The sequence below is a fragment of the Dermacentor variabilis genome, chromosome 11, assembly GCF_050947875.1.
Source record: "Dermacentor variabilis isolate Ectoservices chromosome 11, ASM5094787v1, whole genome shotgun sequence".
Classification (NCBI taxonomy): Eukaryota; Metazoa; Arthropoda; class Arachnida; order Ixodida; family Ixodidae; genus Dermacentor; species Dermacentor variabilis.
In genome coordinates this window covers 111,800,455-111,822,629 of record NC_134578.1, presented here as the reverse complement: position 1 = coordinate 111,822,629, position 22,175 = coordinate 111,800,455, and the positions used below count along the sequence as shown (strand labels likewise).

General features: G+C 48.3%; 1 protein-coding gene across 2 annotated transcripts in view; it reads left to right on the top strand.

The window, feature by feature from the left end:
* Positions 1–1,080: 1,080 nt before the first annotated feature.
* LOC142564051 (acetylcholinesterase-like) overlaps positions 1,081–22,175 on the top strand; it is a 37,602-nt gene continuing 16,507 nt past the window's right edge. The window contains exons 1-2 of one of the 2 annotated variants that reach the window (XM_075674869.1): positions 1,081–1,139; positions 19,771–20,056. In XM_075674869.1, coding sequence (XP_075530984.1) covers positions 19,790–20,056 — 267 coding nt within the window. In that variant the 5' untranslated portion in view covers positions 1,081–1,139; positions 19,771–19,789. Of the gene's footprint in view, positions 1,140–18,308; positions 18,353–19,770; positions 20,057–22,175 lie in introns of those variants that run through there. The other variant, XM_075674870.1, reaches the window with a different exon arrangement.

The window sequence follows — 22,175 nt, the reverse complement described above, 5'->3', positions numbered from 1 at the left end:
ACAATCATCTCAAATTTTCGGACGCTACTGTTCGCGCATTAAACACAACAATGAATAATTGAAGGTGCTCTTTGAAGCGGTCTTAAACAGAAGAAGAACAAAAAATAAGCGTTAAAGAACTTTAATATACTGCCATTTTCCTTCATGTCATTTCAATGAAAATAAATATTATTGAACAATAACGCGAATGGAACAAGAACTTCTCTTTGTATAGTGAGAAGAACCAATCTGCAAAAATGAAATGCGAGATTATATACGGCACTGGCGCTCTATTTTTAAACGAGCTATTTGCATATGCAGAAGCAATTGCCGCATTTATATATACTACCCCGCTGCTTGGGCATCCGGTTCGCCACAGATTCATCTTGATGCACCACAACGAATATAGATTTCGACTATTTGTAATATTCCCTTTTTTGTTTCTTTTCTTGGTTTCAAGGATTCAGTAAACGAAATATAGCCCTCCCTGTGAAGAAGCAAAAGTTGTGTTCTCGTCAAGAATACTGGCCGAAAAAATTCACAAGCGGCGTGACATCCGTGCCGAAGTGTACAATGGTGTGGTCCTGTGCCTTAGACGTGGCGCATGGAATGTGTTTCCACAATCGCTATTTTCACCATTCAGGTGTATCTTAGTCATTTAGAAATATTGCCCCCAAGTGATCAAAGTGTAAAGGCTGGGCGTCTAGACGTACTTTAACCAGTATTTTGAGGGTCACCTCAAAGACTCCAGTGCGAATCCAACTTAGGTGGCCTACTATCCTACAAGCCTCAAGGACACGGGCACGCAACCAGCGCCAAGTTTTATCGCTGGATGGATACTATGACATTCCTGCGAAACATGTTCAACGGTGGGTGCTCCATCATCTCGCGCTGTGGACGTAGTAGTGGATAGCGCCGTTTATCTATTTCCTTGCAATTCCCTGTAGCAGACTAATCTTATATCATTCGCATCTCCTCGCACATGCGGCTTGTGTTCCACGGCCACGTCCTGTAGCAGCATATTTATTATCAACCACCCGCAGCCCACGTGCCAAGAAAACGAATATTTTTATATATATATATTTTTTGTTGTTCTTGCGCTGTATAGCTACCATTGTGGCTTCGGCTTGACGGACATCAGACGCCATCCTCGGATGACGGTGAGTGCTAGACGCCGGAGCGACGGCGGCTCTGTCTCTCGGTCGGGAAAATGCAGCGAAGGCATTTTGTTGTGGCACAGTTGCTGCTAAAGTTTAGGTCTGTCTTGTTTGTGCAGTATACGGTGAAACGGGAAATTACTGTGTGCATCGCTGTCGGTTGCTCTTGCCGTTTTCACAGGAGCAGTAATGTTACTGTTTTCTATCTTTACCTCATGAAATATGAAAAAAGAATTATGCCCTTATTGTCGCCAATATTATTTGTGCTGTAGGGTTCGAGTTGCATTATTTTTGACGAAGTTTCCTTTCCCTGCTCTTCTGGGCTTGTGGTGACTGTTGGGTGACGCTTGCCGACGAAGCAGCGCGAGTCAGCGCGAGTAATTTTCTCATTTCATGAGCCCACCCCCCTCCGTAGTTTCTGCTCTCCTGACTACGCTTCTCTTCACTTTGCATCTATTCTGTCACTCTAATGGGACAACGGTTATCTGGCCTACGTACTACAGTGCGTCCCCAGCTCCATTTTTTCTGTTATTGTCTTAAGGAATACCGGCTATCTCCATTCGCTCTCTGATCCACATTCCTCTATTTCTGTCTTTTAACGTCACGCATACAATATTTTTTTCGCTGTATCGATCTTTGCAGGTCCTTAACTTCTACTCAAGCTTCTTTGTTAACCTCCAAGTTTATGTCCCTATGTTAGCACCGACAGCACACAATGATTGTGCACTTTCCTTTTTAACGACATTGGTAAGCTTCCAGTCAGGATTTGCTAATACCTCCCATATGCACTCCAAGTCCGCTTTATTTTCCTTTAATATTCTTCTCCGGGCGTAATTTTTAGTTGCGCGGTCATAGCGCATCTACATTATCTACGACAGACATGTCTGTGCGAAACTGAAACTGCACTTGAGTCTTGATATGGCGAATTATTTACAGATTGCGATCTGCTGGCGTAGTGTAGTGGTAATGTACTGGGCTTGGATCAATATGTCAGACGACTGAATACGGGTAGTGGCATATTTCCTTTAATTTTATTGCTTTAAAACGCTCTTTCTTGCTTTAGGTATCCAAAAAGATATATGCGTCCGTCAGACACCGCGTATTTCTGGCTCTAGAGCTGGTTTTCGCTCCAGTACCTAGCGCCTCCCAGTATGCCACGCCTGCTCAATGCTCCAGCATCGTGCGCGCGACACTGTGGCCCTAATCTGGCACGACACTGGATACTGGGTTTTGCACTAGAGCCAACACGACATAACACATCCACCAAAACATCTCAGGTTTCTCTAGTGAGTGTGCAGGTGAAAAGCAGACCACTGAGCTTTCCAGCAGGGTTAAACAGATTTTTGTGTTAGTAATGCATTTAACGATAAGAACAGTGCGCAATGATAGCGGTAATCCTGCGTTTACCTCCAAAGTGTCAGTTTACAATCGCTGCACTGCTGAAAAGAAGAAGGGCCACGTATTTCATATCACAAAGACACATTTCGCCCACGTTATGCCTGCAATCTTTCCATAACTCGGCACTCGCAAAAGGAGAACTAAAGTACAACGCAAGGTTTTAGGCACATTGTTAACCAAGCAATGACAAATTCATCACGTTTATAAAGGCCAAATACTGTCTTTCCAACGCTTGGTCTACCGGAAAGCTCCTTGGAGTGGCGATTTATTCGCAAGCCGTAATTCACGAAAGTGAGGAGTTCATATTCGGGTAAACGGGTATAGCCGGTCCGATATGTACGCCTTTCTATTTTTGGTCTTCCCAATTATTCAGCTGTTGAGTTCTAACGCTCACCATACCCACTCATCGTACCGTACCCGCCCTTGTGAAATATTCGCTATGGTATCGGCTACAACTCCGAGGGCACTGGATTGAATCCTGGCCGCGGCTGCCGCATTTCGATGGCGGTGAAATGCAAAAGCGTCCGTGTACCATACAACGGGTGCACGTGGAAAAACCCCAGGTGGTCATGATTATTACGGATTCGCTCACTACGGCCTGACCTCATAATCAAGTCGTGGTTATAGCAAGTAAAGCCCCGGAATTTATGGTTTAGGTTATGGCATTTATTATTCATTTATAATTATGAATTTATGACAGTTAGATATGGTAAGTTCATTTACTGATACGAATGCGGGTGTCAAAAACAGAACTTGCTTAGAGAAAGGGCAGAAACCACGAGGTTAAAGCCAATTCTAATCGTCATAAACAATGGAGAAATTTGCTTTTCGGAGAGAACAACACAAAGCGCTTGTGCCTCCGCGCAATTAACCGCGCATATGTCCTGTGACAGCACTGACCTCCACCGCTTTGTTATGCTTACCAGGCCTATAGCCAATTTTGGCCGCCTGTCTGTAGCTTTTGAACAATAAGTCGTCCTCGAGAAATAATTTTTTGAGGTAAACATTTTTTTAACCTTGAATTCGATACAATTTCGCTAATAGATCCGCCACATTGGTAGAAAAAAATGGTCGCTCGCTAAATATTTGTCGCTAAACCAACCGAAAATTAGGCAAATCTAGCGAAAAAATTGTTGAAATAGAAACATTGTGCTTCAGTTAAGCTTCGTGTTACCTGGATTGCGCGTTGCGCGTTAGGTCTCCATAATTTGTTGTTATCTTACTTTTTGTGGTTGTTGCGGTTGGAACAGTAACTACACCGATGGTCCTTTTTTTCGAACTTCTGCGTTAACAGGCATTCTCTCTATTTATTATTTTGAATGGCTATGCCCATTGTTCTGTGGAGCTATAACTAATATTTCTTTGATAGTCTATAAATTTCGAAAGGAGCGGTGCGCGTTCAGATTCTTGCGCGTTCAGCGTATTGGAAAAGTTCCCGCTCACGTCTGTGTGCTACTGCCTAGTAGGGCTCTTATAAGCCTAGTGATGTTGCTGATTCAACATATAGCGCTCGTGTTTAAAGTCCAGCTTTTGTTGCCTTTTTCTTCAGCTTTTCAGCGTTCGCTGTATTCCGCGAGGCTTCGTAAGGTGGTTCAATGTATGTAGAAGGTTTGTCGGAAGAGATCGGCAGATTCGAAAGTCGACGTGAGAAAGGAAGCATCATTTCTTTTACTTGAATAAAGAAAAAATGAAAAGTGTCTCTCGTGGCCAGATTTGAACCAGCGAATTCGCCGGATGATCTACACATTAGGTCACCGACATTTGGATCAAAGCTTCCTTTGCCTGTCTTCCCGGGTTTGAGGTGGCTGCCGTGTGCTTGACCGGTCAGTATCTCGGCGGATACGTTAGCGCCCATACATATATGCACGCAGCATGAAATGCCTGAGAGGCACCACAACAAGTTTAGTACGTGGCTTAACAGGAACAGTTAGTATCTTTTAAAACACAACAAAACGAGAAACCGAATTCTTTATGTGATATCAAACGTGATATCCTAGAGGGCGATACAGTTCATATGCAGTTCATATGCGCCCGCATTTATCTGAAGTTTTTCGAATGTTACCGAAGGTTTTACCTGTTGTCTCTTGTCACCGAAGCTTGTATATTATGATTGCACGTACAACGCTAATTGTGTAGAACTTTCTGGAAGACACGCAGGCACCAGTGTTTATTCTGGAACGTTCAAAAAACCGATGCGCTTTACCGGCACATCAGATTTCAACGATCGCCGACCGTATTCGCCGCTATCGCGGTACTTTGTGTGCAACTTGCTTTTGTGGGCCCAAGTTCTCCCATTAAAAGATAGTTTGGTCATGCACACATTGGTCATTGTATTATTTACCGTCTCTGCTACGTGACAATATTGCATGATGTCTGTTACAGGATTTTATATGACTTGTTCATTTTAACCGATACACCATTGTGACGCGGATGATTTGATTACTTAAACAGACCACCATTTTAACTTAACGAAATCCATAGCCTCACCAGGACTCCAAGCACTTTGAAAACTCTAGGCCATGCATAAATGTTCATGCATGCTGGCGTATGAACTCGCGGTTCAATAAGTCATCGTTTGGTCTGTCCTCGTGTAAGTTTCACAATGAAGTCTGTCGGATAGCAAGAGTCATTATTATGCAATAAAGTAATCCCCAAATCACCTCGTACAATGTTTAAGCGTGTGGAGTATACGTGTTTGAAGCACTGTTCAGAATGAAATGGAAATGTGTGAAGAAACAGCCCTTATGAAAATGGTTATGTCCTTTATGTTTACTGTATGTTTCCTTGAGTTCACATGAGGAAACGTCCTTTATGTTTCCTCCATGTTGAAATTTGGCCACTGCTTTTATGTTTCCTTCATGTGCCCTCCCTTTATGTATCCCTTATGTGACCGTACTTTATGTTTCCTCCATGTACTGCACGTAGCCATTCTTCATTCCCTAAGTAATTTGGGCATCGGCGGCCATCTCTACAGGTGGATTGAAAATTATCTAGATGGTCGCACAGTCTTCATGTCCACGAATGATGACGAAACGAGAAGACACGTTGTGGTCCGTGGACTGCCTCAAGGAGGCGTGCTCAGCCCGACTCTTTCCAATGTTGCCCTTATTGGCTTTGCGCAAATAATTCCTGATACAGTACGCATCAGTACCTACGCAGACGACATTTGCATATGGGCGTCTGCAGTCACGCGACCGCAAAATTCGTGCAAGATTGCAGCGAGCTGTTTTTTAACGTCTCAGTACCTGCAGTGCCAAGGACTGCAACTTCCCCAGATAGGTGCGCTGCGATAGAGTTCACATGGAAGCTTATGTGTTGGTATCCAATTATGATCAATGGCAATGTCATCCCACAAGTGACCCACCGCAGATTCCTCGGCGTTTCTTTGACCGCGGTGTTTCATGGTCGAAGCAAGTGGTAATGCTAAAGAAAAAGATTAACTGTGCTCGCTCCAGTTTTTCGCTTTCCAGCCGGTATGAAGTGGGGTAGATCTGAGCATTCGCGACTCAGGCTGTACCAGGCTCTCTACGTCGGCTACATTCCGTATAGCCTGCCAGTTTTATCAAATATGAGCTGGTCATATTTGCGTACGCTGGAAAGTGCCCAGGGACAGATGCTGAAAACATGTCTTGGTGTTCCACGTTGCAACTCCGCCTACGGAACAATTGAGGAGGCTAGCGTCACCCCTTTACCTGTCTATCTACGATGCGAAACTCTTCGAGTATTCCTGCGACGGCTGCGCCGTCATGGACGCCACCCCTTATCGACACGTCCCGACATATCGTCGGATTCCACATTTTCAAGAGCCATTAAATGCCATGGATCTGCCATACCATCATACTTTGCCCCTGCTGACCTTCCACGTATACCCCATGCGTAATGCGCAAAATACGGGAGCATCTATCTATTCCTGGAATTTCTAAAAAAATCGCGAACGCCTACCGTCGGCCTCAGACATTTAGCACTTTAATATGTGTCGAAAGAATATGACTCCTCGGTGAATGTGTATACAAACGGATCGGTCTTCTCGTGTGCATCTGGTGCGGCTTTCGTCGTGCCTGCGCATCAAGTCATTCGACGGTTTCTTCTTTGTAACAAGACGACCACAACATCTACGGAACTAGTGCCAATCAGAGAGGCCGTTCAATATATTTCGTGACAGCCTCCTCATGTATGGACAGTCTTCAGTGACGCAAAATCGGCTCTGCAACTACTTAGAAAGTTGTTGAAAGAAAGCGCTTGCAGAGTGTTGGCTCTCCAAAATGACGAGTTCTACACTTTAACGCAAAGACAACGGTCACCACATCACATTTCAGTGTATTCCAAGTCACTGTGATATACACAGCAACAAACTGGCCAATGCCGAAGCCAAGAAACCAATCGAAGAACCAGAGTCATTGCTTGCGATTCCTTTTTCAGGAGCAGACGACAACTGCACCCTCTCCACTGGCATCCGAAAATCGACAGAAAAGCACTGAGGCAATCGGGATAATCGCCAAAAACGACTCCAGAGATTAAACCCTCCCATGATATTTGCCTAGGCTACCACCGAAAATTCAGCGCAGCTGTGCCAGTCTTCTGTACAAAGACTGGGGGTAACGTTTACGCGCGGATACGTGCACCTCATGCGACGCGCTGATTCTCCACGGCATCACCGACCGCCTACTCGACTACGTGCGAGACTTGTCTGATCGCACGCTTCGGGTGCGGGTTGAGAGTGCGCTCAGCCGGCCGCGCAGTGCGTTTTCTGGTGTTCCGCAGGGCATTGTTTTGAGCCCCTGTTTAATCTTGCCCTCGCGCGACTTCCGGACTACATCCCAAAAGCGGTGCCGCACGATGTACGGGTGGCCATCTACGCTGACGACATCGCCCTCTTTGCGACTGGCCCTACTGAAGTCGGCTATCAGGTGCGTGCATCCATCCAGACTGCAATCGACGCGGTGGACCAGTACATGGGAAGCACCGGCCTCCAGCTGTCGGCAACCAAAACAGAGGCACTGCTGGTACACCCACGAGGCACGCGAGCACGTTCCGAAGCGCCACCGCTGACTCTACTCCGTTGCCCTCTCCCGTGGCGCAAGAGCGTCCGTTACCTCGGCCTGCAGATCGACTGCCGCGTCAACTTCAATCCGGCCGTCTCCCACATCTGCAAGTAATAAAGGATAAATCAAGGAAAATCGCTAGCGCCGCGCGCTCTCTTCTCGCGCGTGGACACGGATGCACGCCGCAGCTCGCACTGCGCGTGTACAACTCTGTGGCCACATCGAGGGCACTCTACGCCCTCCCCACCACCAACGCTCGAGCGGCGAATTGGAATGCTGTTGACATGGCGCAACGTACTGCGGTGCGAGTACTATACGGCTTCCTCCCGAGTAGGGGCGACACTCGCGGAAGTGGGCAACTGGCCGCCATCCCTTCGTGCACGAAAGCAGGCTCTCCACCATATTGAGCGCCTGCAGAGCTCACCACAGGGCCAGCGGCTTGTCTGCAGACTCCACTCCCTGCCGAACTCGGGAATGGGCAAGCGCGCCACCGAGTTCTCAAAGCTCATCGGGTCGATGCCACAATTCATCTCCCTGCCGTACTACTCCAGTCTGCTCGACGTGAACATGGCGGTGCCTGGCGTCGCATCAAAGCGCCGAACTGCGGTGTGCGCCATGAGACAGGTGACCGCCTCCCTACTGCACGAGCGACTGGCAGGACGACTACTCGTCTACACCGATGGCTCGGTGACGCCGGACGGGTCCGGCGCTGCGGCTTGCACGGCACCGGACATCTCGGAAACGCGCCAGTGCCGACGGCGCTTTGCCGTGTCGTCGACAGTGGCCGAACTCGCCGCCATCGATCTCGCTGCCGACCTCGTTTTGGAACATCCGAACATTGTGTCAGCAGCCATTCTCACTGACTCTCGTGCGCCGCTGTGCATGCTGGCCAGGGACTACGCCGGAGTGCCCCTTGTTGTTCGAGTTGGCTGCAAGCTGCGACACATCGTCAGTCTAGGCTGCGACCTGGCGCTCTAATGGATACCCGCACACATGGAGGAAGGAAACTGAGGAGAGGCCCTAAACCCTCCGCGCGCTAGGAGACAAGGGTGGAGGAAATGACGTAGTAGGTTCTCCTTTGTTTTGCTGTCTTTTTATTTCTTTGCTGTAGTGGCCCCGCCTTTCGGGCCACAATGGCGGCTTTGTTATAGTTCTGTGCGCTCACACGTGTAGCTCCTTAGGTTTCGTACCGTGGCAAAGGCGCCGTGCGGGCAGGTTTGCGTTAGTCTCCGTGTTTTGTTGCGCTGCGTTATCTGGACCGTGCTCTACCGGATGTTGCTGTGGCCAGGTGGGACAGGAGGAACTAAAGTTCGTGAAATGAACGCGTATGCAATGCTGTACGCTATGTACGGCGCCACGGCAATGACTACGGACGACGGAATATTCGCGGGAAATGTTGCCTTCTTTCGCGGAATCATGCTAACGTGCTAACGATTGCTTGGTATTGCTGTGGAGCGCACGGGTCCGAGCAGCACGGTTGCACGCTGCACGGCCTGGTTTCGCGAGAAATGTAAACAAGAGAGGAGAGCTGGCTCGATAGGCGGAGCAACGCCATGAGCAACGCCAACTTCCAGCTTCACTTTAGCTTCACAAAGAGTGAATTCAGGGCCTCTCCTTAGTTTCCTTCCTCCGTGCCCGCACACATCGGATTGCACGGGGTAAGGAAACTCTGGAGAGGTCCTGACGTCACTCTTTGTGAAGCTAAAGTGAAGCCGGAAGTTGGCGTTGCTCATGGCGTTGCTCCGCCTCTTGGGCCAGCTCTCCTGTACTTGTTTACATTTCTCGCGAAACAACGCCGTGCTGCGCGAAACAGTGGTGCTCGGACGCACGCGCTCTGCAGCAATACTAAACAATCGTTAGCACGTTAGCATGATTCCGCCAAAGAGGGCAATATTTCCCGCGGATATTCCTTCATCCGTTGCCATTGCCATGGCGCGGTACATTGCGTACAGCGTTGCACGCGCTTTCCTTTCACGAACTTTAGTTCCTCATGTCCCACCTGGCCACAGCGAAATCCGGGAGAGCACGGTCCAGCTAATGCAGCGCAACAAAACACGGAGACCAACGCGAACCTGCCCGCACAGAGCCTTTGCCACGGTACGAAACCTACAGAGCAACACGTGTGAGCTACCATGGAGGAAGGAAACTGAGGAGAGGCCCTACCCCCTCCGCGCGCTAGGAGACAAGGGTGGATGAAATGAAGTAGTAGGTTCTCCTTTGTTTTGCTGTTTTTTTTATTTCTTTGCTGTAGTGGCCCCGCCTTTCGGGCCACAATGGCGGCTTTGTTATTGTTCTGTGCGCTCACACGTGTTGCTCCGTAGGTTTCGTACCGTGGCAAAGGCGCCGTGCGGGCAGGTTAGCGTTGGTCTCCGTGATTTGTTGCGCTCCGTTATCTAGACCGTGCTCTAGGGATGTTACTGTGGCCAGGTGGGACAGGAGGAACTAAAGTTCGTGAAACGAATGCGCATGCAACGCTGTACGCAATGTACCGCGCCACGGCAATGGCTATGGACGAAGGAATATCCGCGGGAAATGTTGCCTTCTTTCGCGGAATCATGCTAACGTGCTAACGATTGCTTAGTATTGCTGCGGAGCGCGCGGGTCCTGGCAGTACAGTTGCGCGCAGCGTGGCGTGGTTTCGGGAGAAATGTAAACAAGAGAGGAGAGCTGGCCCGACAGGCGGAGCAACGCCATGAGCAACGCCAACTTCCAGCTTCACTTTAGCTTCACAAAGAGTGACGTCAGGGCCTCTCCTTAGTTTTCTTTCTCCGTGGAGCGCACAGAACCAAAACAAAGCCGCCATTATGGCCTGAAAAGTGTGGCCGCCACGGCAAAAAAATAAAAGATCAGCAAAAAAGAGCAGAACCTACTACGTCATTTCCACCACACTTCTTTGCTAGCGCGCGGAGGGGGTAGGGCCTCTCCTCAGTTTCCTTCCTCCATGTCGGATTGCCAGGCAACGAGGAGGCTGACTCCCTCGCCAAGGCGGCGCACGGTGAGCGCTTTCCCCTCGCCCACTTGGTGACGAGCATCGACGCGGCCAAGACAGCGGTTCTGCGCAGCCTCACTGCGCAACATCCCGATCAGCGCGTCGCGGTGGGAACGCCCCCGCGCCTGCTCCCGCGTGCGGGCCTCTCTCGGGCTGACTGCGCCTTCATTCTCCGCCTCCGCATCGGCTGCTACAAAACAGGGGCGCGCACACACAGACTTACGGGAACCGGCAGCTGCGTGTGTGGAAGCTGCGACGGTATGGAGACACTCGAGCATCTTCTGCGTCACTGCCCGGCCTTCGGGACCGAGAGGGAGGCTCTGTACGCCTCCTACCGCCGATGTGGCTTGCCATCCACCACCCTGCAGTGCCTACTCTTCCCCAATGCTCACAGTTCCATCACCAAGCGTGCATTTTCAGGATTGATGGAATTCCGTGAAGCAACACACCTCAGAGCGCGGCTGTAGGCCCCGCAAACGCTTAGCTACCTTGTCTTTTTTTTTTGCTATTCTGGTCTCTCTCTTCTTTTTACGTCAGATCTCTATCTCCTTCATCTTTTTCTCCCCATACCCCTTCCCCGTGCAGTGCTGTTGAGGTGTCCTCCTGTGAGAGACAGTTACGGCACTGCACTTATCTCTTCCATTTCTCTTTAAAATCACTTCACACAGTTGTGCAATGCGAATGAGACTATAGGTCATCTGCTTTGTGACTGCCCTAAGTACGTGGAAGAGGTTCAAAAGTTGAACAAGGACCTTACGTGTCTCGACAACCCACGTTGTCGAGGACGTTATTTTAGGCCCTTGGCAGGACGCTCAATCGAGTTTCTAGGTCATCCAGGCGTTACTGAACTTTTTAAAAAAAATGGGCCTGGACTGTAGGCATTCAGCATGCCAAATTGCTCGCCATATATTTTACATACTCCTGTCGCCATCGTCACCCATCATGCGCCTCTTTGTTCCCTCTTTCTCTGCCTCTTCCCTTCCCCCAACGCAGAGTAGCTCGCTCGAGGAATATACCTCAGGCTGACGTCTCTGCATTTCGTATCATTAAACTTCTCTCTTTCTCTCTCTTTCTCTCTCTCTCTAACTCAAAATTCTTAAAAACACTTCAGATTATTCCTCTATCGTACTATCCAAACTTTTCAGCAATCCCTTGACGATGGCACGCTACCTAATGAGTGGAAAATAGGCAAGGTGATTCCAGTGTGTAAATCCGGCAGCAAAGCATTCCCTAATAATTATCGTCCAATCTCTCTCACCAGTACGTGCTGTAAAATACTCGAACATATTGGTTTTACCAACCTGGTTAATTTCATTGAATTGAAGTAACTTTTTACGTCAGCACAACACGGTTTCCGGAAATCTTACTTCTGTGAAACCCAATTAATATCGTTTGCACGTGCACTACACCATATTGTTCTCCAATCATCACTAGCCGATTGTATATTCTTGGATTATTATAAAGCATTCGACAAGGTGTATGACAAACTATTGCTTCACAAACTAAAACAACTTAACATTGGCTGTAACCTTCTGAAATGGATTGAGTGTTTTCTTCTCAACCGCTCGCAATTAGTTTGTGCTAACGTCATTGACTCCGATTTTACAGAGCTCCGCTCAGGTGTTCCTCAGGGCTCCATGCTTGGACCCCTATTGTTACTAATTTAATTGATGATCTTCCCTTGCTTATCAACTCCCATATCCATCTGTTCGCTGATGATTGCGTCATTTTCAGAGAAATTTCCAGTGGTAACGATATTCAATTACTTCAGTCGGACCTCACCACAATAGGGAACTGGTGCAATGTGCAATGTGCAAATGGTTCATGGAGCAAATGCAAACTCGTGCGTGTGTCTAGGAAAACCTCTACCATACCGTCGTACTACATTGACATGTCATTGGAATCAGTTTCTTATATTTACATCAATTCTAACCACAGCTGGTCGCTTCATACTGAGAACACAATTGAAAACGCTAATCGCATGCTTGGCTACCTACGTCGCAACTTTTTCAAAGTGCCTACTAAGTTGAAACGCTTGTTATACAAAACTTTAATACGACCCAAACTCGAATACGCGACTCCGGTATGGGACCCTGTTCATGAAAACCTAATCACTGACCCCGATATGATTCAAAATAACACTGTACGTTTTATTCTTCCTAACTACAACTGCACAGCGAGTATAACTAAGGTGAAATGTAATATTCGCCTCCCATCGCTGGCATCTCGCAGAAAAGTGTCTCGTATTGCCCTCTTCCACAAGTTGTACTATCATCATACCCCATGAGATCACCTCATCCTCCATCCAATTTATGTATCCCGTCGCATCGATCATCAGTACAAATTCCGCATTTTGTCATGCAACACTAAATGTTTCTCGCATTCATTCCTGCCGCGAACCTCACGTGACTGGAACCATCTTTCTGCGGAAGTTGTAGGCCTTACTAATTATGAACAGTTCCGTGAAGTCTTAGCTAATATGCTACACGCGTGTGATATTTGATTGTTTGATTGTTGATTGCGTCACTGGCATTTCTCACAAGAAGCTACGTATCTTCGAACGGAGCGAGCAAGCCCTGGTCAAAAGAAGCGCCAGCGGATCCCGTCGTAGGTGCGTCACACACCCAGGTGACCGGCAGTGGGGAGGTCGTGAAGCTTGTGGAGAACAGCTGAGTGAAGGTGTCTAGGGATCACAAGGAGTAATACAGGGCCGTCGGGGTGAACGTCATGGTGGTAGATTACGCCATCTTGAAGTGTGAATAACCGAAGGGAACTGTCGACAAGTGATGATTCCAGGCGGTCAATGATGATACGCAAGAACGGGTCATGGCGGTGCTCTTCGGCGACATGGAGCAGTGGAAAAACAGAACACAGGCGTCGGTGTCAGTATTAGACATAGAGGTCGCGTCTTCGACTGGGTAGCGAGAGAGGCAATCTGCATCCTGGTGTTGGGGTCCCGACTTGTAAGTCACGGTGTAAGGATACTCTTGTAGTCTGAGGGCCCAACGACCGAGCCGGCCAGTGGGATCCTTGAGCGACGAAAGCCAACGGAGCGCCTGATGGTCCGTGATTGCTTAGAAGGGCTTGCCTTATAAATATGGGCGAACTGTGAAACAGCCCAGACGAGAGCAAGGCATTCGCGCTCCGTAATCGAATAGTTGCGCTCTGCAGTTGTCAGGAACCGCCTTGCGTAGGCTATAAGGCGGTTGTGTCCGTGTGGACGTTTCGATAAGACGGCGCCGATCCCATAACAACTGGCATGGTTTCGGACCTCCGTAGGTGTGGACAGGTCAAAGTGGGCCAAGACCGGTGGATTGGTGAGAATCGGGATAAGGCGTGAAAATACTGCAGCCTGAGCGGAACCCAACGTAAAAGGCACGTCTTTCTTCAGAAGTTCAGTGAGTGGTCGAGTGACTGCTGCGAAATCTTTGACCAACCATCGGAAGTAAGAACAGAGCCCCACAACACTCCGGACGTCTTTGACAGACTGATATACAGGAAAAGCCGTTGCTGCTTGAAACATTTTCGGGTCGGTTTGTACTACTGAAGCATCGACGAGATGGCATAGCACTGTAATCTGTCGGCGCCCAAAGTGGCACTTTGAGGAGTTTACAGGAGCCCAGCTTTGGGGAAGACGTCAAAGACAGCTGCGATGCGCTCAAGGTGCGTCTCAAATGTAGGAGAGAACACAAGGACAACGACGAGGTAAAAGGCATGTTGACCCTTCGAAACCTTGAAGCAGGGAGTCGGTCATCCGTTCGAACGTCGCGGGGGCATTGCATAAACCGAACGGCATAACCCTTAATTGGTAGAGGACATCTGGAGTGACGAAAGCGGTCTTTTCTTCGTCTTGCTCATCGACGGAAATCTGCAAATAACCAGATCGAAGGTCGGTTGACGAAAAGTATTCGGCACCGTGAAGACAATAAAGAGCGCCGTCCATTTATGGTAAAGGGTAAACGTCCGTTTTAGTAATTCGGTTTAGGTTGCGGTAATCAACGCAGAAATGTCACGTGCCATCTTTCTTTTTTACGAGCATGACCGGAGACGCCCAAGGAGTCGACGAGGGCTCAACAGTGCCTCTGGCGAGCATCTTGTTTACTTCCTGCTGAATAACTTGCCGCTCTGCCGTGGAGACGCGATATAGTCAGTGGTGAATTGGAACGGCATCACCATTGTTTATCCCATGCTTAGGAAGGGACGTCTGACAACGTGGTTGATTGTCAGTGTCAACTATGTCTTGGTAGGAAATCAAAAGGCGAATTAGGGCGGCTGCTTCGTCAGGAGCGAGGTCCGGCGCGACCATGGGACGTAATGGGCCATTGAGGTTCAAGGCATCCTGCGGGTAATTAGGAAGATCTGGAGACTCGTCGGCTTGAAAAGCAGTGACGTGATCGTCTGTCACAGACCGGAGCGTGGCGACCGCTATGCCTTCAGGTAACACTTGCTTCGTCCAGCCCAAATTCATAACCGGAACACACATCTGATTAGTGGCAAGGGTTAAAACGGAGTGTAGCACAGGGATGTCGCGCACCAGGAGGACATCATGAATGGGTGCGACGACATAGTCGCCATCAGGCACGGTTGCCGTTGAGGCCAATCCGATGAAGGTTAGGGCTTTTGGAGGTAAGCGAACAAACACGGTAGCGCTGAGGGTGTTGTTCGGTTGTTCGGGGCGAACGTCTTAAGGAAGAGGAAGCTCAAGACATAGCGTACCGGTGGAACAGTGAATGAGGGCAGAATGCGTCATCAGAAAGTCGAGCCCGAAGATTAGGTCATGAGGGCAACTGGTCAGCACGGTGAACAGGACTGGAACTTGGAGGCCAGCAAATCTTATGCGAGCAGTGCACGTACTCCTGACGGCTAAAGTGACTCCACTGGTGACAGGTACAGCTCGACTGACGGCAGACGTAAGAACTTTGTTGAGGCGGCGACATAGATAAGCGCTCATTATTAAACTTGGGCTCCAGTATCAATTAATGTCGTCTACGGAACACCATCTACGTCTACTTCAATTAGGTTCGTGTTGGTGAGGAGCGGCAACGGAGGATTCGGACAGCACGAACCTGATGCAGCACTGCGTCCAAGATCTACATGGCCTAGTTTTCCGTCCGTCTTGGTCCATAATTGGTCGGCGACGAATAGCAGCGTGGCTGGGGTGACGCGGACAGATGGCGCTAAGATGACGGCGAGCGAGCAGGACTACTGACATTGATGGATACGTCAGAAGTAGGCGGCATACGGCGAGGAAAGTAATGGCGCGGGTCGGCATATGGACGAGTAGACGGGGAAAACGAGCTTGAATACGGCGACGTTCAGGTGTTGCGGTAATGGCGAACGACGTGGCCAATGCAGATACAACGGAATCAAATGAGCTTGCCGTCCGGAGTTCACCTCTAGGCAGGGTTGAGGTATCTGAGAGGGGAATACAGATCGCCGTGAGGCGGAGCATTCGGCACCGGAAGGGCATCAGGGCGGCAGACGGAGCAGGCAGCAGGGAAACCTATGTTTGCAAATTCTTTTCAATTCATTTGAAATTCATTTGCAAATTCATCTGCAAATGAGGGAGATCGCTGGAGTTGGTTTGTCAATGGTGGGTTCAAGTGGGTGTGAATGGAACGGCGCAAGACTCGCGGCGAACAATACGTGGGACGTGCTCAATTGAATGAAACGGTAAATTCGACGCAAGTAGACATCGTAGCCGTGTTAGGGAGCCGGGAGAACTGTGAAATGACGTGGCGGCATTCATTGACAATGACGTCGATGGTGGACACATTGTTGAAGACCAACGAGTTGAAGGCGTCGTCCGTGATCCCTTTAAGTACGTGGCCGACTTTGTCAACCTCAGCCATTTTCTCGTCGACTTTCCGGCAAAGAGCGAGCACGTCTTATATGTACCAGACACGATTCAGTGGAAAACTGAACTCGGATAGTAAGCTCTTTTCCAGCAGCCAGCTGCCGACCGGTGGGATTTCCAAAGAGGTCGACGAGCTTCTTCAAAGCCTCTCAGCTAGAGATCTCGTCCTCGTGTGTGCGGAACCAGACACGAGGAGTTCCGCCCAAGTAGAATAGGAGATTGGCTAGCATAATGGTAGGGTCCCAGCGGTTGATTTACCTATCACACTCATATACGTTGAGCCAGTCCTCAACGTCGACATTATCTTGGGCGGAGAATATGCCAGGATCGAGGGGATTTGTAACCGTAACGTACGTTGTTGTCGGGGTCGCAGGATTAGAGGGAGTCGAGGTGTCGTCACTGGGAGCCATTGCGGAAAGCGAAAGAGTGCGGCTGCTGCGGAGCTCCGTGGTGAGGACGGGGAACGGCACCCTCCACCACAATATTACCCGAAGTACGAGTCAGTAAGACGAGCAACTACTTACAGCTTATATTTACAACAGCGGTCGCAGCGCTGACCGGTTAGATTGACAGTGCGAGCCCAGTTCAAACAATCAAATATCACACGCGTGTAGCAATATTTTATATACAAGGGCCATTTAAACACTCATGTAACCAACTGCGTCTGTCTTCTTCATGTTTTTGTATTTACCACTCTCCCACTGTAGTACCCTTGGCCCTGAGGGGTATAATAAAATGAAAAAAAAATTAAATATGACATGCCACCGCTGGCCACCTTATTTTGCACTATATCTCACGCTGTTCTGCACTACACCAGAAACGGCAATTGTGCGAGGCAGCGGCTGACACAATAGCCTCTGGCATAGTAATCCAAGTTCCACGCGTATACATGGCTCATACCAGAAGTCAGTGGCCTAAATCTAGGGAGAACAGTCAAGAAAACCATTCCAATAAAATATGCAGATCTTACGCACCGTGGGAATTGACGCTATGCGAAGCATTTTGCAGGTACCTGTCTACTCAGCATACCTCGAGGTTCAGTAAAGCGTTACTATGCGGAACAACGTGCTCCTAATGAGAGCAGTTGTGTGTGCAACACAAGCTTGTGCGTAACAACACTACCGGATTTTGAGATCTTCATACCTGCTGGACGGGCATGTGCTAGACAAACATGGTTTGAGGCGTCATCTTTGTCATGTTACGATTTATGAAATGATAGGTTAACTTAGTTGTTCTTGTAACCCCTCCATCTGTACTGTAAGATGGGAAAATAAAATAAATTGAAATTAAATTAAATTGTTCGGCAAAAACCATCATCTCAACATGTGGCAAGCCGTACTGGGGGACTACGTACTAATTTTGACCTTCTGGGATAATTTACCGTGCACCAAATTCTAAATCGACGAGCTTTTTAACATAAATGTGTTTTGCATTTGTCCCCATCGAAAGGCGGCCAACGCGTCCGCATCGAGGGTAGCACGCAGCGCCACAGCCACTAAGAAACAGCGGCGGGTCGTCATAGGATGTGAATCTATGTCTATGCCACATGGTTTTCACAATTACTTTCGTACTCCTGCGAGGAAAAGACAGAACCTGTTCGACCTGGGCCGACCATTAAGGTGGTACAATGTCTCACAGCTTCTATGTAGCGTTAGCTCTTCCGTGGAAAGGACTGGAGCATGTTGGTCGATCGCGAAGTTGCACTTCCATGTAACACATCGTCTCAAAGCCCTAGCTGCGAGGAACGAATGCGAGTAGCTGGCACGTGACGCACCCGCTAAGCATATTAATGAGTCTGGTTTTCTTTGCAACGATGAATGTGCGGCTGCGACTGTGGCCTATTGATTAGAGCATTATACTTCTGTGCAGGAAGGCAGACGTTTGATTCCACCGTCGGCCTTGCATTTCCTTTAATGGAAGAAACCTGGAAGTAAGCAAGGAACAAACCTACCTACCTACCTACCACAAAGAGCCTTGAATGAGGCAGAAAAACTTCGCTTTGACGTAACATTATAGGGTAACCTGACGGCGCCTCACATAGCGACATTGCATTTATTCAGAAAGGCAAAGGCCAAGCGGTGAGCGAAGTGGCGGCCGCGGACAAGTTTGCTTTTGGTTTCAGAGGATGGGCCATGAATCGAGCGGCAGTAGCCGGTCGGTGCAGAAAGCGCGTTGCATTCGCGGCTCGCGACTCTAACTACAAACCGCAGTCTCCTAGATAACTTCTGTGCCAGTCGGATGACCGAAAAACGGCCGTCGTTTGTGGAAAGGCCACATACTTAGGGTGAAAATCAGCATATTCAGAGTAGTGGCAACACTCACCAGGCGCTAGGCGACCAGGGTGTGGCGTTGCCGCAGAGTAGCGGCAGCAGACCACCAAAGTTATTTGCACTCTTAACATAATAATGATATTGAGTAGCGGTTGCGGGCGGCTCAACTGCCGTGCCTGTGTGGGGTGACCTAGCCGGAGACCTCAACGTAAGTGGCGCCTCTCTGTAGAAATTCAAACAGCGGCTGGTATTTATTGATTCGCTATAGCTTCGCTAATAATTCGGCAATCAGATGTATGCTGCTGCTCTTTTATTGATGCACATGCTTTTTGTTGTCACCAGCGAGCACCAAAAACGTAAGTGTGCTCGATACCACCCTACGTAAGCAGCGCCACAGCCATAGTTCCAGCTACGGCCGCTTTCCATTGGTTCACCCATCATCCGACAGGAATAGAAGTTATATAGGAGGCTATGTACAGGCATACACACGACGCTGATGATGATGGCACATGATGTAAGGCATGGTGGTGAAAATGACAATAGAAAGGATTCCTTCCACTAGCCGCACTAACCATGACAAGAGCCTGGTTGAATCAGAATTGTCTTAAAATGATATTGGAGCACCAACTCCCTCTAGTGACACCTGTCATAACAGCGCTTACTCGCATCCAACTATTTAAAATAAAGGAAGGACGATAAGGTGGTTTCATAAACTTTTCCTGTGCCAAAACGGCGCAAGTACTCGAAAATGCGTGCCATATGAAATCAGCGACGTCACATTGACGTGTCGAAGCTGAGTTGCCGCCGCAAGATTCTGCAAGTGAGGCGTTTCGCGTCCGGTCTCTCGACTAGAATTCAACTTTGCTCAGCCAAATGAATACTAGAAATTTTAGAACTACTAGAAATACTAGGAATGAATACTAGAAATACTAGAAAAAAAGGATATTTTGCAAGCCTAACCTGACCAAGTGTCGCTCTTGGTGTCCCTTTAAAAGCAGGGCAATAAATCAACCAATGTAAAAAATGATCACTGTGTTTATTCGCCTAATTCCTTTTCACAAAACCTTCTAACGTGCAGGTAAGCAGAGTGTAGAGCAATGGCGGTCAAAGCAGCGTGGTTGGCGCTCCTTGCCCTCACAGCCCTTCTGAGTGCCACGGCTGAAGACCTGCACGTCGAGAGGCAAACAACCGAGGGCCGTGTTCGTGGCAACATTGTGCGCAGCCTTGGCAAGATTGTGGAGGAGTACCGCGGCATTCCTTTCGCCGAGCCTCCCGTCGGCAAGCTCAGGTTCCGTCCTCCACAACCAAAGGCACCGTGGGAAGGAACGTTAGATGCCACTGCAGGATCTACAATGTGCCCTCAGGTACGTGTATAGAAGAGTGCGATAACGTGCCACAGGGGCAGGTTGCGCAATATTGTTACGTGTGGAAAGACACGTGTAACAGGAAATCACGCAGCAAATCAAAAACTGACAAAAGGGGCACGCGCTTAGTATTGTCACATTGTAGTGTAGATGAAGACTGCAGTCGCAAAAAACTGTGAATGACGAAACTGACTTTTTATTGGGCGAACCTGTGCACCCAAAGAAACTTACACTCAAAGCAGAACAATAGTGGCGAACACAGTCGGCGATCGATCGAAAATCTGATGAGTGGGTCAAGCGCGTCGGCTTTTATACATGAGTAATCGGAACTACCAGAGAAACGGCTGGTGCCCGCGTGTCTTCCGGAAATTACTACACAATTCGCGTAGCGCATACATGCATTCAGATTACACAAAGTTCGGTGACACCAGACAACGGATAGACCCATGGATAACATTCCAGAAACTTCCAATACACACAGGTGCGCCCTGCGCCAAGCAATAACATTTGTTGGACGATGAAACGCGGTCACCCCATCAAGATGAACAAGTACACGTGTCAGTATTTATACCGCGGGAGCTCAATAGTCATAGAACAAGGAACGTCGCTTGAGCCAGCATCTCAACAAACGGACTTGATTTCATCAGAGCAGCAAATGCTTTCTTTAGCCTTTATGTGCTTCTAGCTTGCAATCCCCCGCCATCAGTGTAGGAGGAGGAGGAGTAGAAAAGGCTAGTCTGACACAGGCATATTGCACTCTCGTATTGAGTATAGGGGGGAGTTAACTACGCGTACGTCAACGCTCAGGAAAGCAGTTGCTGCATTCACGTAATCACTTCATTGGTGGAAATGTTGGCCCCAGCGACATTCCATGTTGAACAAACTCTAGATCACTACGACCTCATACCTCCTGGTCAGCTACTGTTTTGTTTACATTCCGTGAGAGTCAAATTCATAGTAAACATTTAAATGATAATCCAGAAGAAAAACAACATGCATAATTGACTTTTGCGTCCTTGTGGAGTCACAGCTTAAGTTTCAACGAAGAGTTTCTTTTTTATAAAAAGTTCTGTTGAACATTTCGGCTGCCCCTAGTTAGATTACACACTCTAACGCTCTCACCCAAGGCACTGTGCCCTATTATCTTTAAGTTTGAACTCAATCTGGCTTTTTGTTCTCCCAGGACGCCAGTAAAACATGGGCATAACGCTTGTAAATGCCGCATCATTGACACATACTTACTAAGCTTAGCATACGCATCAGACGTGCCGAAAGAGCTACAAATTTTAGATTTGTCCACCGCCAAAGTCTGTCTCAACTACGCTGTGTGGAGAACTTATAGGTCAATTAAAACGCATGCCAATAATTAACTTTTCATTTTATAGGGTAATACAGAAACAACGCCTTCAAGTCGCGATGCTGGCCTTCTTTCTACGGAAACCTAATTAAAAGCGCTTGACATCAGACGCACCAGAAGGCAATGACGCCACTCATTTTCGTATTCTGTGGGATTTCTTCCGAGTCCAGCAACATTACCCTCATTAATGATAACGCGCGAAGAGAGTATTTCTTTAGGTGTTGCTAAAGCCGAGTACAGCCTGCATCATTTCCAATCATGCCAACCTACTTAAGTGACCACTAAAAATTTGCTCGAATACATTCACCTACCTTGAAAACTCATCAAACTTTAAAACTTCATCTGCCTGACTCCTGATGACAACACGCAATATATAGCTGCTCTAAGATGGATAGCCTGGCTAAAAAGTAACATTTATTATGAGAACCTTTAAAGCGCAATAAAGACATGGGAAACCACACGACAAGGCTTTTACTCCAAGTGAAAGGATGTATTGAAGAAGCATCACAACTATGAACATATAAGTCAGCGCACATACCAAACAAAGCACGGAATGAACATAAAAACGATACACCGATACTTGCACGCTAAAGACCCGAAAGCACAAATCTGAAAATACATATGTGCCAACGTTCGTGAAATGTTTGCACCACAAAGGGATGGCTTGACGCAAGCATCTCCTCTTTTCCTAATACGGAAGGCCTATGATAATTGTCGCGTGATTTGGCTAAAAAGTTTTAAAAACTATCTCTGTCCCACATA